Genomic DNA, 15,160 nt, shown 5'->3' with positions numbered 1-15,160 from the left:
AGCGCTGCACAGTCAACAAAGACGTCAGGTCCCGGTAAGCGCTCCATGGAGAAGCTGAAGATTAAATTTCATGTTATTTTAGATGAGGGGAATGGGAGAGTTGTGTTACTATGAGGGCACATAATGTGGCAATGGGGGACACGATGGATAAAAGGAAGACATTATGGGCTATCTGAGATATTATGGGGTAATTTGGGACATTAAGGGGCATTTAGGGGGATTGTGAAATGGGGCACAGTATAGTGAGGGGCAGCGGGGTGAGGGGACTTATGCAGAGAGGCAGTGTGGCAGAGATATGTAAAGGAGAAGTTTGTAGGGGAACATTATAGAGAAGAGCTGTGTGTGAGGAGTGTATTATAGAGAGGGGCAGTGTGGGGGTATACTAAAGAGAGGGGCAGAGTGGAAGGGGGGCTATTTTGTGCAGGTACTCTGGGCATGAAATCTTATCATGGCATCTGAGCTTCATGGAGACAAAAGGGATAGGATCAACTCCAACCAGAGAAGATGTCACCTATACGGTACCTGGTTGTAAATGTTTATTTGTGATCCATTCTGAGTCTTATCAGTAGTGCGGTTCTTGAATGATCTGCAGTCTGACAATGGCTGGTAACAACAATGCCCAGTATCTTCTTACCATTATTAATTACATACTGGGAGTTGTAGGTTCACATGATACAATTATATAGGCTACTGACCTGACATTACAATTGATCGTTGTATTAAGCTTTGTCCTGTACACATGTACTGACAGTGTTTCTGGTGCTGCATTTATGTACTCATGGTGGTTCTGGCACAGCATTCAAGTACTGACAGTGGTTCTGATAATGCATTAATGTACTGATGATAGTTCTGGAGCTGTATTCATATACTGACAGTGGTTCTGGGGCTGTAGTCATGTACTCACTGTGATTCTGGCGCTGCATTAATTTACTAATGGTGGTTCGGGTGCTGCATTTATCTACTGATGGTGCTTCTGGTGCTGCATTCATGTACTGATAGTAGTTATGGTGCTGTATTCATTTAATGATGGTGGTTCTGATGCTACATTAATATACAGATGGTAGTTCTGATGCTGCATTCATGTCATTATGGTGCTTCTGTTGCTGCACTCATGTGCTAATGGTGGTTTGAGATTGAAGAGGATTTTTCGAGTTTCAGCTCCAAAAAACTCAGTTTGTTATCGTGTGGTCACACTGATTTTTTTTGGGAATAGAAACTGAGAAAAAACTCTCCATTTCCTTCTCAAATACTCAAAAGTTGGTTCTTGTGATGTATTAATGTATTGATGATGTTTCTGGTGGTGTATTCATGTAACTACCACTTTTAAACATTTTTCAGCCCTAGTTATTGGTTCCATATGGCAGCATGGCCCTTGGACAAAAAAATGTTGTGCGCCCCCTACTTTACTATAATAGAGTACCATGCAATAAGCTCAAATGCTCCCAAAAATGGTGGCTACAGACATAGCACAATATCATTTTAAATGTATAGTATGCCTATGTATGAAGGTTAAAGTGCTGTATCAGAAAAAAAGTTCAGTGCAGACTTGTGGACCTAAAAGCAACATAATGATAACAATAGAAATTCACTTTGCCATTTTATAACCATATGCAAATAAATTAAAATTTTAGCACCCTGTATGTAGATAACATTTAACATTTATAGTATTTATAGCATTTTGTTTAGTGAATTTACCGGCAGATCTAAATAAACGCATGCTACATCGGTAGATTTTTACATTGTGTACACAGATAAAAGCTAAACAGAAGTACAGTATTCACAGATATAGTTATGAAAAACAAACACATCCGGTCACTATAATGTCTCGGCTACACCCAGAGTGTTTCTGTGCACCCATCTCTTGCCATTTGAGTGCTATGAAAGGTAAAGTTATTTGAGAAACGTATTGTATCTTGTGGTAAAACTAAGACTAAGTATCATGTTATTGACAAGCCATCGACATCATATAATGTTATACATTAAAAAGCATTTCCCTCTTGGTAAAGATATCCGTAAGTACAGGTCAATGAGATATCTTCACATAAAGTCTTTTTTTATTTTTTTTGGCAGCTTTTCTGAGTTATTTGATGTCTCTTCAAACAATCACTAATTGCAATCACTAGGTTGTGCTCCTAGGGAGGTTTTTTAAGTGAATTTGTTTAGATAGATTCTGATTAAAAAAAAACATGAAATCTGCTTCAGATATTCTTTGAGTAAATTCCCTATTAATTTCAATGAGAAAACCAGATTATTGTTCACATAGTTTTTATTCCACAAAGGTTTTTATTTTTACATTAGCGGCACAAAAAACAGGATGTGACCTTTTTTGATGCCGATTCTTCTTGAAATCGGCACCAAACTTTAGATTCAAGTTAAAAGACTACAAAAAAAAGGTTTAAAAAATGAATCAGAATTATTATTGGAACACTGTATGGATTTCCGATGTAGCTTTCTTTTGAATATCACGTCAGTTTTTTCCACCTATAGGAAACTCGGTGTGAAAATACTCTTATATGGTCATACTTTCTGACAACCACAGAAGGTGACCTCATTAAATTACTGTGCTGTGGATAAAAATGGAGTCACAGACATACTCAAAAATGAACCTCCAGTATACTGGCTATGCTAATGTATCTATTGTATGTTCTTTATTAGTGCCTTGGACATAAATGATGATGAGACAAGAAGATGAAAGGTGAATGCTGATGGAACAACTTCATGAGCTCATGGAGACAAGACACCACAAAGTGCAAATTGCTAAGGTTACCTTTGGGTGGAGCTCTGCGGTTCGAAAGGCCCTGCAATGTGAACCTCTTTCTAGCAAGCGCTGAGCGCTCAAGGTTAAGACTGGCAGGATTATCAGCTAGGAAAGAGGGAGAGGGAAAGCAGTAAAGCTGGAGGGGAGTGAGGTTAGTTAGGATAACCAGCAAGCACACAAGGGAAAGATTGGATGGTGATGGCCTCACTATTTTTTGTGCAGAAATTTCTGTTAGAAACTGTGGAGTGTAGATGAAGGGTTAGTTATAACAAATCATATTTAGTCATTTAGTTATTACCTTTATTTGGATCTGATTTGAAAGAAATCAAATAATAAAATCACCCCCAAAATCTGGACCAACGCACAAGAGAGCACAGTTGCATGTTGTTGCCATACAATGTTGAGTCAGTATATTATACTTGTGTTTGTCTGAGTTTCCTTCATGCACTTTGGTTTCTGCCCAACCATAATAACATATGGATAGATTAAATGGCTTTTTTTGTGAAAAGAAGACTCCATTGTGTGTGTATGGGACAGACTGGCTAAAGACATACAGTCTTGGCTAAAGACATACAGTGGTAACCAAAAGGTTTGCATTTTTTTTTACAAGAGTGAATACTTCTATCTGATTGTTGTGATGCCATTTTCCTGGTGATTTCAGTAAACCAGAAGGAAATGGTTGTCAGTTATAAGGATGAAAATTGTGTTTGACATTGTTTCATCCCTTTATCTGTTAGTTTTTTCAACATTTGCTGGGCCAAATGTTTTGCATTATTTGTCATGGGTAGTCGAATTCTGTCCCAAAATTTTTTTTGGTGTTTTTCGATTAGAACATGGCAAAGACAAAGCGAAATTTATCAACAGATGTCAGGTAGCTTACTATTCTGAGAGTGAAGTCAGGCAAAAGCCAAAAAGAGGTAGGTAAGGAATTCAACTGCTCATGTATAATAAAGAAAGAAAAAGAAGGTTATGGAACAGCTGACAAACCTAGAAGTGGACGTCCACAGAGAACTTCCTCCAAAGTTGATCACATTATTAAGAAAAAGTCAGCATCATAATGTCCATAAAAGTGCTGTACAGATTTCGCACAAAATGAACGAAAAATGGGGGGTCAAAGTGAGTTGCTAAAATGTGGTGCGACGGCTAAAAGCAGTAGGGTTGAATGTACAAGTTCCAGTCAAGAAGCCTTTAATCTCTGCAAAGAACCGGAAGTTCAGTTCCAACTTGAGTTTGCCAAAGAACACAGGCAATGGAAAGAGCCAGATTGCTGTTGGATGAATCTAAGTTCAATCTATATGGTAATGATGGTAAGCTCTATATATACGGCTCAATTGAAAATATAATGATGTAAGGTATCAAACACCTACAGTGAAACATGGTGGAGGCAATGTCATGGTTTGTGAATGTTTTTATGCGTCTGCCATTGGCCCTCTGCATAGAATTGACGGAAATATGAATGCTACCATGTACAAGGATATACTGGAGAATGTAATGCTGCCACATGGTAAAATCAAAGTAGGCAGGGGCTGGAAATTCCAGCAAGACAATGATCCCAAGCACACATCTAATTTAGTAAAAAATTTGTTAGCAAAGAAAAATGTTCACCTGTTGCAATGGCCAAGCCAATCACCTGATTTAAACCCTATAGAGCACCTTTGGAATTAGGGTGACAGGTTGGTGCCCATGCCCATAGCTGTAAAGATTAATTTTTGGCAGATTTGCAAATGGAATGGAGCAAGATCCTTCAGGATGTCTGCCCCGTCGGTGTGATACAGTAATTAAAGCAAGAGGTTATGCTACAAAATACTAAGTTATAGCATTGTAAATAATGAATTACTCTCTATGTTATTATCAATAAATAGTATATGCAAAATTTTGGCAGTCAGTTTTCTTTCATTAACTGACCATTTCTATATTCTAAAGCACTTTGATTAAAATTAAGGTCTTGCATGATGACAACTTCATGCACTTTCAATTCATCACCAGGAAAATGGCATCACAACAATCAGACAAGTTTAAAAAAAATTCAAAACTTTTGGTCATCACTTTATATCAAACTCTGAAAGTTGCTTCAATATGTACCGTACTGCATTAGAGATGGGAAAATGTAATGCTTATGCCTATGATAACAATTTTTACTAAATGTTCACATTCATTTCAAAGGTCATATGTTATCAATAAGGAAACATAAGAACATTCACATGCTATGTTTTTAATTTTTAAACCAGAAATTAATGTAATTTGCTACATAGTTTGTTAAGGGAAAAAAGGAATATACAACCTCATTTGGTCCAGATACAGGTAAAAGCAACCTTGCACTTTTTTTTCCCTTTCCTCTTTATGGACAGGTCATTGGATCAACATCTTATACTGTTAATTTCAGTGAAGGATTATATGTGTTGGGCTATTTAGTTTCCGTGCATACACTGTGTATTTAGATCCAAGAATTGCATCATCTCTCATCTTTTCAAAATCCTCTATATGTTCAGCTCCTGAAGATTACACAACCTTCTCATAAATCTATGTATATGTTCTGCCATTACCAACCTATTTTGAAACTGATTCCTTAAAGGCAGTCTGTCAGTAGGATCAACTCCCCTAAGACATATATATGGGCAAATAGGAAGCTGAATAAAATGATATCTTGTTATATGTGATCCCATGTCTCATTCCAGAGAAATCCATGCTTTTCTTAATTTGTACAGTCATGGCCAAAAGTGTTGGCATCCTTGAAATTGTTCTAGAAAATGAAATATTTCTCGCAATTACACATTTTGCTATACACGTGTTTTGTTGTACACTTGTTTATTTCCTTTGTGTGTATTGGAACAACACAAAAAAACTGAAAAAAAGACAAATTGGACATAATTTCACGCAAACCCCAAAAATGGGTTGGGCAAAATTGTTGGCACCTTTCCAAAATTTGGGGTAAACAACTTGGTTTCAAGCATGTGATGCTTGTTCAAACTCATCTGTGGCAAGTAACAGGTGTAGGCAATAAGAAAATCACACCTGAAACCAGATAAAAAGTGGAGAAGTTGACTCACTCTGCATTTTGTGTCTGTGTGTGCCCCACTAAGTATGGAGAACAGAAAGAGGAGAAGAGAACTGTCTGAGAACCAAAATTGTTGAACAATATCAACAATCTCAAGTTTACAAGTCCTTTTCCAGAGATCTTGGAGTTCCTTTGTCCATGGTACACAACATAATCAAGAAGTTTACAACATTTGGCGCTGAAGCTAATCTCTTTAGATGTGGACAGAAGATAAAAGTTGCTGAAAGGTTGCAATGCAGGATAGTCTGGATATTTGATAAGCAGCTCCGAACATGTTCCAAAGACATTCAAACTGTCCTGCAGGCTCATGGTGCATCAGTGTCATAGCAAACCGTCAACATTTGAATGAAATGAAACTCTATGGCAGGAGACCTAGAAGGACCCCACTGCCGACACAGAGACAGAAAAAAAAGGTAGACAGCAGTTTGCGAAAAAATTTTCTTAACCAAAATCCTTCAGTAAAAGTATATTGTGGACAGATGAGACCAAGATAGAGCTTTTTGGTTAAGCATATCATTCTACTGTTTACCGAAAACAGAATGAGGCTTACAAAAAAAAAAAAACACAGTACCTACAATCAAATATAGTGGCGTTTCAGAGATGTTTTGGGGTCGTTCATGATGCCTTGACTGTGTGCAAGGCATCATGAAATCTGAAGACTACCAAAGGATTTTGGGTCGCAGTGTAGTGCCCAATGTCAGAAAGCTGGGTTTGAGTCCTAGGTCATGGGCCTTAAAGCAGGACAATGACCCCAAACATACTTCAAGAAGCACCCAAAAATGGATGGAAACAAAGCACTGGAGAGTTCTGAAGTGGCCAGAAATGAGTCTGGATTTAAATCCCATTGAACACTTGTGGAGAGATCTTAAAATTGCTGTTGGGAGAAATCACCCTTCAAATATGAGAGACCTGGAGCAGTTTGCAAAAGAACAGTGGTCCAAAATTCCAGTTAAGGGGTGTAAGAAGTTTGTTGATGATTACAGGAAGTGATTGCAGTTATTTATTCCAAAGGATGTGCAACCAAATATTTAGTTGCGGGTGCCAACAATTTTGTCTGGCTCATTTTTGGAGTTTTGTGTGAAATTATTTCAAATTTGCCTTTTTCTCTCCGTTTTTTGTGTTGTTCCAATACAAACAAAGGAAATAAACATGTCTATACTAAAACATGAGTAATTGCAATACTTTTCTGGGAGAAATACTTCATTTTCTGGAACAATTTCAAGGGTGCCAACACTTTGAGCCATGACTGTAAATGACCTGTCATGATACCTCCTATCAGTGTGTCTGGACGCAGCGAATGACAGTTCTGCCGCCCAGTCTAGGACAGGGACATGCTGAGCTGTCAGTATGATGATTGACAGCTCAGCTGTCCAATCGGATGCTGGGACGTGCTGAGCTGACGGTGTCTTGAGTGACAGTAGACTCCTCCAATCAGGAGCAAGGTGTTCCGGGACTTCATTCATGTGTCTCCTGTTCACAGTTATTACATAGCTATTTAGCCAGCTCTCTGTCTTAGATTGCTGACAATGGAATCTTTGCTCAAGAGATGTGTGTTTGCTCCTAGTTGTCATGGGGCAGTGGGGAAAAGGCAGGAGACGTAGAACTTGGACTGCCCTTCAGGCTAAGGAGGTGCCCTGACTTTCCTTAAGTTGGGGGGTACAATTGATGGTAGTGAGGGCCAAGTCCCCGACCTGTCCCTATCTCCTGTTTGGCCCTGAGCTAAACCCACAGCCCCCTCCCGAGTAGGTAAGACAGGGAATAAAGTGAACTGCACCAAATAACACACAAGGGAAAATAAAACAGACACCATGGGGTTAAAGTAACTAAAAACCCAAACTTAGCTTTATCTGCTGCCAATGCTCCAAGCAGCAGAGAAAGGCACCCGATCAGCATCCAGCAGCAACTCCACTGCTCCAGATAAGCTGAATCCCCTCTCCACCAGGTAGGTCCAGTCTTCACCAAGGTTGGTTAGCAAATGACCAGTATTACCAACAGGGAGCAGCAACAGCTGATGACCTTTTATAGGAAGGAGGGGGGAGGTCACCACCTGCTGACTAATTAAACATGTAGTAACACCAGCGGCCACCGGGGGCAAAAACCCAGCAGCCGACCAACTACAGTTGTAGTAACACCAGCGGCCATCGGGGGCAAAAACCCATATGAACCCCCCAGTGCCTGAAAGGAAAAAGGTTTCTTAGAGAGTCCAGACTCTGACACAGATCCAAAAATGGATCATGACACTAGTCTTGTATTCTGATCTTATCTATTCAACCTTGGACTGTTACCCCACTACACCTTTGTCTCACCCCTATGTATATGACGTACTCTTGTGGCTTTTGACCTCAGACCTCCTGACTACCCAGTCTCATGGCTTGTCCGTGAGTAGGGACTAGCATCATAAACCTGTTAAGATCTATAGGTAGGTCACAGATTTAAATGAGAATTTGCCTTCAGAGCCTATTTTAAATGAAAAGGAGTGTTACCAATGTTAGGCTACTTTCACACTTGCGTTTTTTTGCTGCGCGTTTTTTGCACACACAAACGCATGAAAAAAACGCATCATGCGTTTGTGTGCGTTTTTTTGCGGGTTTTGGTGCAATTTTTAAAAAAAACGCATGCTTTTTTTGCGCATACGTGCGCATTACAATGCGCACGTATGCGCACCCATAGACTTTAATGGGTGTTTTGCTGTAAAAAAACCGCATTGCGTGTGCATGCGTTTTTGGGGGCAAGTCGGATGCACAAAAAATGCAGCAGGATGCATTTTGCGCGCCCGAGCGCACACTGCAAAAAACGCATGCGCATACAAACACGTACGTGCGCATATGTATGCCCACATATGCGCACCCATGTTAAGGTATAGAGGAAAAAACACATGCGTTTTTTTGCGCTAAAAAGCAGCGCAAAAAAACGCAAGTGTGAAACCAGCCTTAGACATATAGATCAGGAGAGCAGACTCTCAGTCATTACTCTTTCATTTAAAATAGGCTCTGGAGGCAAATTCTCAGGGAGAGCTGTGTCCGGCCCATAAATCTTAACAGCTCATTTACATCTTAAGAAAAATGTGGATTACTCTGCAATAAGACATTGGATCTCAGATATCAAGGTATCTTTATTCAGCTTCCTATTAGTGATGGGCGAATCCCCCGATGTTTGGGATCGGCGGACTCGCCCGAGTTTTTCTGTAAATTTCGAGTTCAGGGCCGGAGATGACGCGAACTTGCTTCCGAACCCAGAACTCACAATTTACAGATAAAAGATGGGGCGGGGCTGTAAAAAAAAGCAGAAAATTAAGAATAAACATTATAGATATACTTACCTGTCCGGCGAGGCATCCTCCCATCCAGCTGTCTCCCGGCTGCATCTGCTTCCGGGACCGCTCATTAACTTCCGCCGGTATTCACTGCACTCAGCAGTCTTCGGCTTTTTCCGGCAGTGTTCGTACAGGCAGCTCTGGACCCGAACTAGACCCGAACTGTAACATGGGTTTCCCATGGAAACCCATGTTTGGCAGCCGCAGCTCCGGTCCTGAGTGCCGGCGGCAGCGCCGGGTGTTTATGTGATAGACTCGTGCGAATTTCTCACACGGTAGTTTGATCCCAGACTAACTCTATGAATGGGGCTGAGATGCAGTTTCCTACAGAGTGGTTGGACAGGACACTGCTATGAAGGAAAAAACAGTATCACATTATTCTGTTGAGAGATTTCACAGTCATTTGGAAATACACAAGTAGAAATGCAGAAAAGCACAAAAACTAGGTCACTCAAATGATGTTAAAGAAAACATAATTCATAAGAGAAGGCCACCATCTTCCTTTGTGTCATGATCCATCCTCTTGTGCTCACAAGTCCATTGTAGGAGGTTTCAGTGGTGGTCAGGAATAAGCAAGGAAACTGTGATAGATCTGTGGCTACATAGTACAACATACAGTTAGCTCCTTCTTTCGTAGCCAGTATGAACTTTTTAGCAATTTGTGCAGCAGCAGCTCTTCTGTAGGATTGGACCAGGGAGACTAGCCTTTTTTCCTAATTGTACAAATAATGCATCCTAAGAACAAAGACTATTCACTAGCTGCCTAATATATCTCCCCAATGACTGGAGCCATTATAATAAGATAATCAATGTCACATATAAGTGATTTTAATGTTATGGCTGATCACTGTCAACATACAACGGAATAAGGAGCATATGCACCAAACGCTATCTTTCGAAGATAGCATTATTGTGATGACACAGCATTTTATCTTCATTATCCAGATGTCTATTTTCAGTAAGCCAACAGGCAAAGACTTTTATCGTTATATTGACTCTTCTTGTATGTTGAATTGATATTTGTAAATTGATGAATGGTTGTTATTTACCTCTTATATCAGCTCTTATGATTTATTGTACTGTTAAATTTGCAAAACAGGGAAGCAGGGTCACTGAACAATGATATTTGCTGATATGTTGATTACACATTATACCAAGCCATGCAGTTTGCTGACGTGCAAACATTGAAAGATAAGTTAAATAATCAAACAATGCCAGTTAATCACATTATCCCTTCTCCTTGACCTGTGAATAATGGCTTGAAGAACAGTTGTAAACTATAAAAAGGGGATATAGCTTTGTAATAAAGCACATCCAGACATCCAAGAGATCCAGAGAAGGAAAGACTCTTTACAAAATCAGCCAGGAACACTCTACAGAATAGCTGCCAGATCATGGCTCCATCATGAGGGACACAAATCTTACACTCTACAGGATGACAGCTTAGGGGACCATGTCCCCGGCTGAAAGAATACAGATCTGCTCCAATGACCATCACTGAACCCATGGATACGTTCGGGGAGGTGTTATGAAAGAGTCACCGTAGGAGGCAAAAGCAGAAATACAAGCTAAGTCCAGAAAACCAGAGAAGTTGGCAACTATCAGATTGCAGACCCCTGAACCTATCAACACAACTAGCAGTAGCCGTGGGGGGTTCCTACGATGCCCTAGACCCCTCGATCACAGCCGGAGAAATACATAGGCCTAAAGAAAGAAAGGGGAAATCTAAACTGCCCCAGAGCAGACCCCAAAGCAATAGGCAGCCCCCAACATATAATGACGGTGAAGCAAGATGAAAATACTAACACAGACAGAAAGATAGACTGAGCAAAGACGGGGCCCCAAAACTACCTAGATAGGAAAGGACAGGAAGGCTGCTGTCTGCAATCTGCCAAAACCCTATCAAAGACATAAGCCAACCAGCTGATATGAAAAAGGCCCTGAAGCAGCTAGGCTTCAAAAACTGAATCAGCACTCAGGTATTTTCAGAAGACAGAGCTAAATGAATTCAGCACACACCAACAAGGAATGGCAGAAATCCAGAAAAACAAAGCAAAAACAAAGTCAAAGCACAAAAGCAAAAGGCCCAGCAGCAAACTTAGCTTTGGAGGAGCAGGAATTCAGACTGGTCTCCAAGGATCCCACAGAGAAATCACCCGCAGGGCAGAAGGGTGTCGGCACCATTATATCCAGTCCGTAACTCCACTCAGCCAGTCACAATCATCAGCCTCAGGTGTTTGACAATCAGGCTCACTACCTTTCTTTACCAGAAGAGGGAGTTCCTCGGGCCTCAGTAATGAAGGGGAAAATGAACTCACAACAGGGAGGTCAGGATGTTGACCCACCGGTTACCTGGGCCCCTTTGATACGTTTGGGAAAGCCGGGGGGATCTCCATGGAGATATGCTCAGAGAAGCCAGGTTGTGACCCTTCGGTTACCTGGCCTTGTACCTCAATGTACTGTCAGCTTCTTAAGATTCTCATTACCTCCTCTCTGTGCGTGCCACAGGTTGGTGTAGTCAGCCATGGAAGTCGCAGATGGTTTTAATTCTGGCCAGTCAGCGGAAGGGTGAAACTCTGTAATTTTGCACCATCTTGCGTATTTTGCTGGGACTGCTCTTTATGTATTTGCCTGTTTTGTTGTTCAATAAATTATTGATACAATGTTTTACCCTCACCCTGTGTTGTCTGAGTAGTATGATGCCAACGCTAAAAGATGAACGTGCGTTCGGTGGGATGTGTCCTGGTCCATGCGGTTTTGGCTAGTGGACTAGAGCACCCACTGACCCCCGTGTCTCCACATTTGGTGGCAGCAGTGGTATCCTACTCTGTTTCAGGGGATCTGCAGGGGACTGGTGTTCTTGGACACTGTACATGGCTCCACAATCAAGGAGGCATACAGACAGTCCCAGCTGAACATAGGTGAGGCATACACAGCCGGTTTCACTACGTCCAAGCCCACTAGCTCTGTCTTGGAAAGAGTACCAGAATGGATGTATAACTGCAACAAAAAAAATGGCAACTACAGGAGTTGTGCCAGCTTCAACAGATTGAATACCATGCCACCAACACTTGATCGGATTTAATTCAAGAACCACGGGATGTGGAGGTGTGGAGGATACCATGTGTGGACACAACTGATGCAAGTCGGTTCTCGTCAGTTACGTGTGGATTTATTTGCAAGGAAAACACAGAAAATGTTTTAAGGACATCGGATGATACAAAGTTTTGTTCTCATGAAGGTGAGGCCTCTTACATTCGTGTCTGTGCCTAAAGACATGTTGATCGACTGTTCCCGATAAGTGGAGAAGGAATAATTGAAATTCGATCTCATCTGACTAATTTAGATGGGGAAGCAATGTGACGACATTTTATCTTCATTATCCAGAAGCCTATTTTCAGTAAGCAAGGAGGCATAGACTTTTATCTTTATGTTTACTCTTCTGGTAGGTTGAATTGATATTTGTAAATTGATGAATGGTTGCTATTCACCTTTTATATCAGCACATATGATTTATTGTACTGTTAAATTTGTAAAACAGGGATGCACGGTCACTGAACAATGATATTTGCTGATATGTTGATTACACATTATTCCAGGCCATGCAGTTTGTTGATTTGCAAACACTGAAGGATAAACTAATAATCAAACAATGCCAGTTATTCTCATCACCTCTTCACATTAACCTGTGAATAATGGCTTGAAGAATAGTTGTGAACTATAAAAAGGGATATGCCTCTGTAATAATACACATTCAGACATCCAAAAGATAAGCAAACTCTTTACAAAACCACAGCCAGGAACACACTACAGGATATCTGCCAGATCATAGCTCCATCACGAGGGACACAGATTTGACATTCTACAGGATGCTACCTAAGGGGACAATGACCCCGGCTTAAAGAATACAGATCTGCTCCACTGACCATCATTGAACCAATGGATACATTTGAGAAAGCCACCGGTCAAATGGCTCCATGGAGATGTTAAGAGAAGGCAAGTTGTGACCCACAGGTCACCTGTCCTTGTACCTCAATGAACTGTCAGTTATCTAAGCTTGTCGTTACCTTCTCTCTGTGCATGCCACAGGTGGGGGTAGTCGGTCCTGGAAGTCGCAGCTGGTTTTAATCCCGGTGAGTCAGCGGAAGGGTGAGACTCTGCAATTTTGTATCATCTTTGGTATTTTGCTGGGATTGTTCTATGTGTTATTGTTTGCTGGTGGCTCAATAAATTATTGTCACACTGTTTTACCCTCACTCTGTGTTGTCTGAGTAGTATTATGCCCATGGTAAAAGGAGAGTAGGCTTCAGTGGGATAAGCCCTGGTTCTTGCGGTTTCAGCTAATGGACTAGAGCACCCGCTGACCTCCGTGTAGCCACAATTAGCTTTTCAACCATTTGTGTTACAGTAGCTGTTCTGTAGAACTGGATCAGATAGGCTATCCTACACTCCTCATGGTCCTGTGCCCAGTTCATCAGTGGACCAGTTTTGGTAGGTACAAACCACTTTATATCAGGAACACCCCACAAGACCTGACGTTTTGGAGATGCTATGATCCAGCTGTCTAGCAGCACATTTTAGCCTTTGAGAAAGTTGCAACTTGCTCATTCTTTTCTTACTTCTAACACATGAATTTTATTAAAAATAAAGACTCTTCACTAGACGCCTAATAAATCCCCATGGTGCCACTCTAATAAAATAATCAATGGTAATTCCCTTAACATCTGATTTTAATGTTATGGCTGATCAAAGTCAATATGCAAATGTATAAAGAGCAAATAATGTCCATCATAGGAGCCATCATCTCACTGATATTTTATAAACTAAAGACAATGAGATGATGGATTCAAATGGCAAATGTTGGAGAGGACATCAATTTGTTATCCATTGGTTTTGATAATGACATAGAAATACACGCATCTGGAACCATTTCTCTCTTTTATTCTCACATAAATCAAACCTCGCATAGACATAATTTAACTTTTACCTCCTGTTGAGAATCTGACATTGGATCCACTCTAACTGACTCAGAATGGTCCCAAATTTGGTCCTCATCTACTGGAGGAATATTAACTAGCTTAATGTTGGAATCGAACAATAAGGTGTTAAGTAGCTGGTACCTGACCACAGCTAGAGTGACCAAAGCAGTTCCCTACTACTCTGCCAACTGTTTTAGAGACTGTAATTCCACTAGCGACATGTTCACATATGGTGGTTAAGCCCAATAGTTTGCAGACTCTGGATTACAGTATACCACCTTATTCTTTCTGTCACATATATTAACCTTAAAAAAAACCTGGGAAGCTTTACTTAACAAATGTATCCCTGATATCCCCAAACACTTCCCAAACCCAAATCTCATTTATATATCCAGCGGTTACACAAACCATAGCCTCGGCCTGGAAAAAATCAGGTGTAGACCTAACTGAAGTCGAGAGACATCTCTCATGGTACATGATTAACGAAAAATTAAAACTTAAAGAAAGTTAGGCTCCCTTGGGCTGACTACTACAACTCTACCCCCTTTACCACACCCCCCGTTTTGCCTTAAACTCCTGACACCTCTGACTCTTCATGAAATCTCCAGTAATAATTAGAAATGATCCCTTCCCTTCATCCTTTGCTACTCCCCGACTCTATATATTTGCCCCCCCCCCCCCTTATGGCTCCTTTTGATTACATGTTTGTATTAATGTTTCTGTTAAGTATCATGTTTGAAATATGTTAAAATCCTTAATAAAAATGTACTATTTAGAATAATGACAGAAAAATGACAGAAAAACTAACGTCTTTATTGCTGGAAATGCTGCTTTAGAATGAATGGGATGATGGACAATGTAACTGATGACATCTATCCTCATTAATTACATATTTTTTATTCATTCGTTCATTATGGATGAATTAACCCTTGGAAGACAAATTATCCGGCCATCCCTCTTTAAACTTTAAGCCTCAAAATGTTTTATTCATGGAGTATGTACCACACATGGTGGTGTGCAAGAGCAAGATATAAAAAAAATTATACTACAGATTG

General features: G+C 40.5%; 1 protein-coding gene across 4 annotated transcripts in view; it reads right to left on the bottom strand.

Annotated features, from left to right (window-relative positions):
• MCF2L2 (MCF.2 cell line derived transforming sequence-like 2) overlaps positions 1-15,160 on the bottom strand; it is a 474,009-nt gene that overhangs the window by 67,907 nt on the left and 390,942 nt on the right. For 2 of the 4 annotated variants that reach the window (XM_073578748.1, XM_073578750.1), the window contains exon 27: positions 2,768-2,863. The exons of the other annotated variants lie outside the window; for them this stretch is intronic. In XM_073578748.1, the coding sequence (XP_073434849.1) occupies positions 2,768-2,863 (96 nt within the window). The remainder of the gene's footprint in view (positions 1-2,767; positions 2,864-15,160) is intronic. 4 annotated transcript variants of the gene reach the window in all.

This window comes from Dendrobates tinctorius, unplaced genomic scaffold (assembly GCF_039654945.1).
Source record: "Dendrobates tinctorius isolate UK_male_01 unplaced genomic scaffold, ASM3965494v1 ptg000060l, whole genome shotgun sequence".
Classification (NCBI taxonomy): Eukaryota; Metazoa; Chordata; class Amphibia; order Anura; family Dendrobatidae; genus Dendrobates; species Dendrobates tinctorius.
The sequence above is the reverse complement of the archived record's forward strand: the minus strand, read 5'-3'. Positions and strand labels throughout refer to the sequence as shown.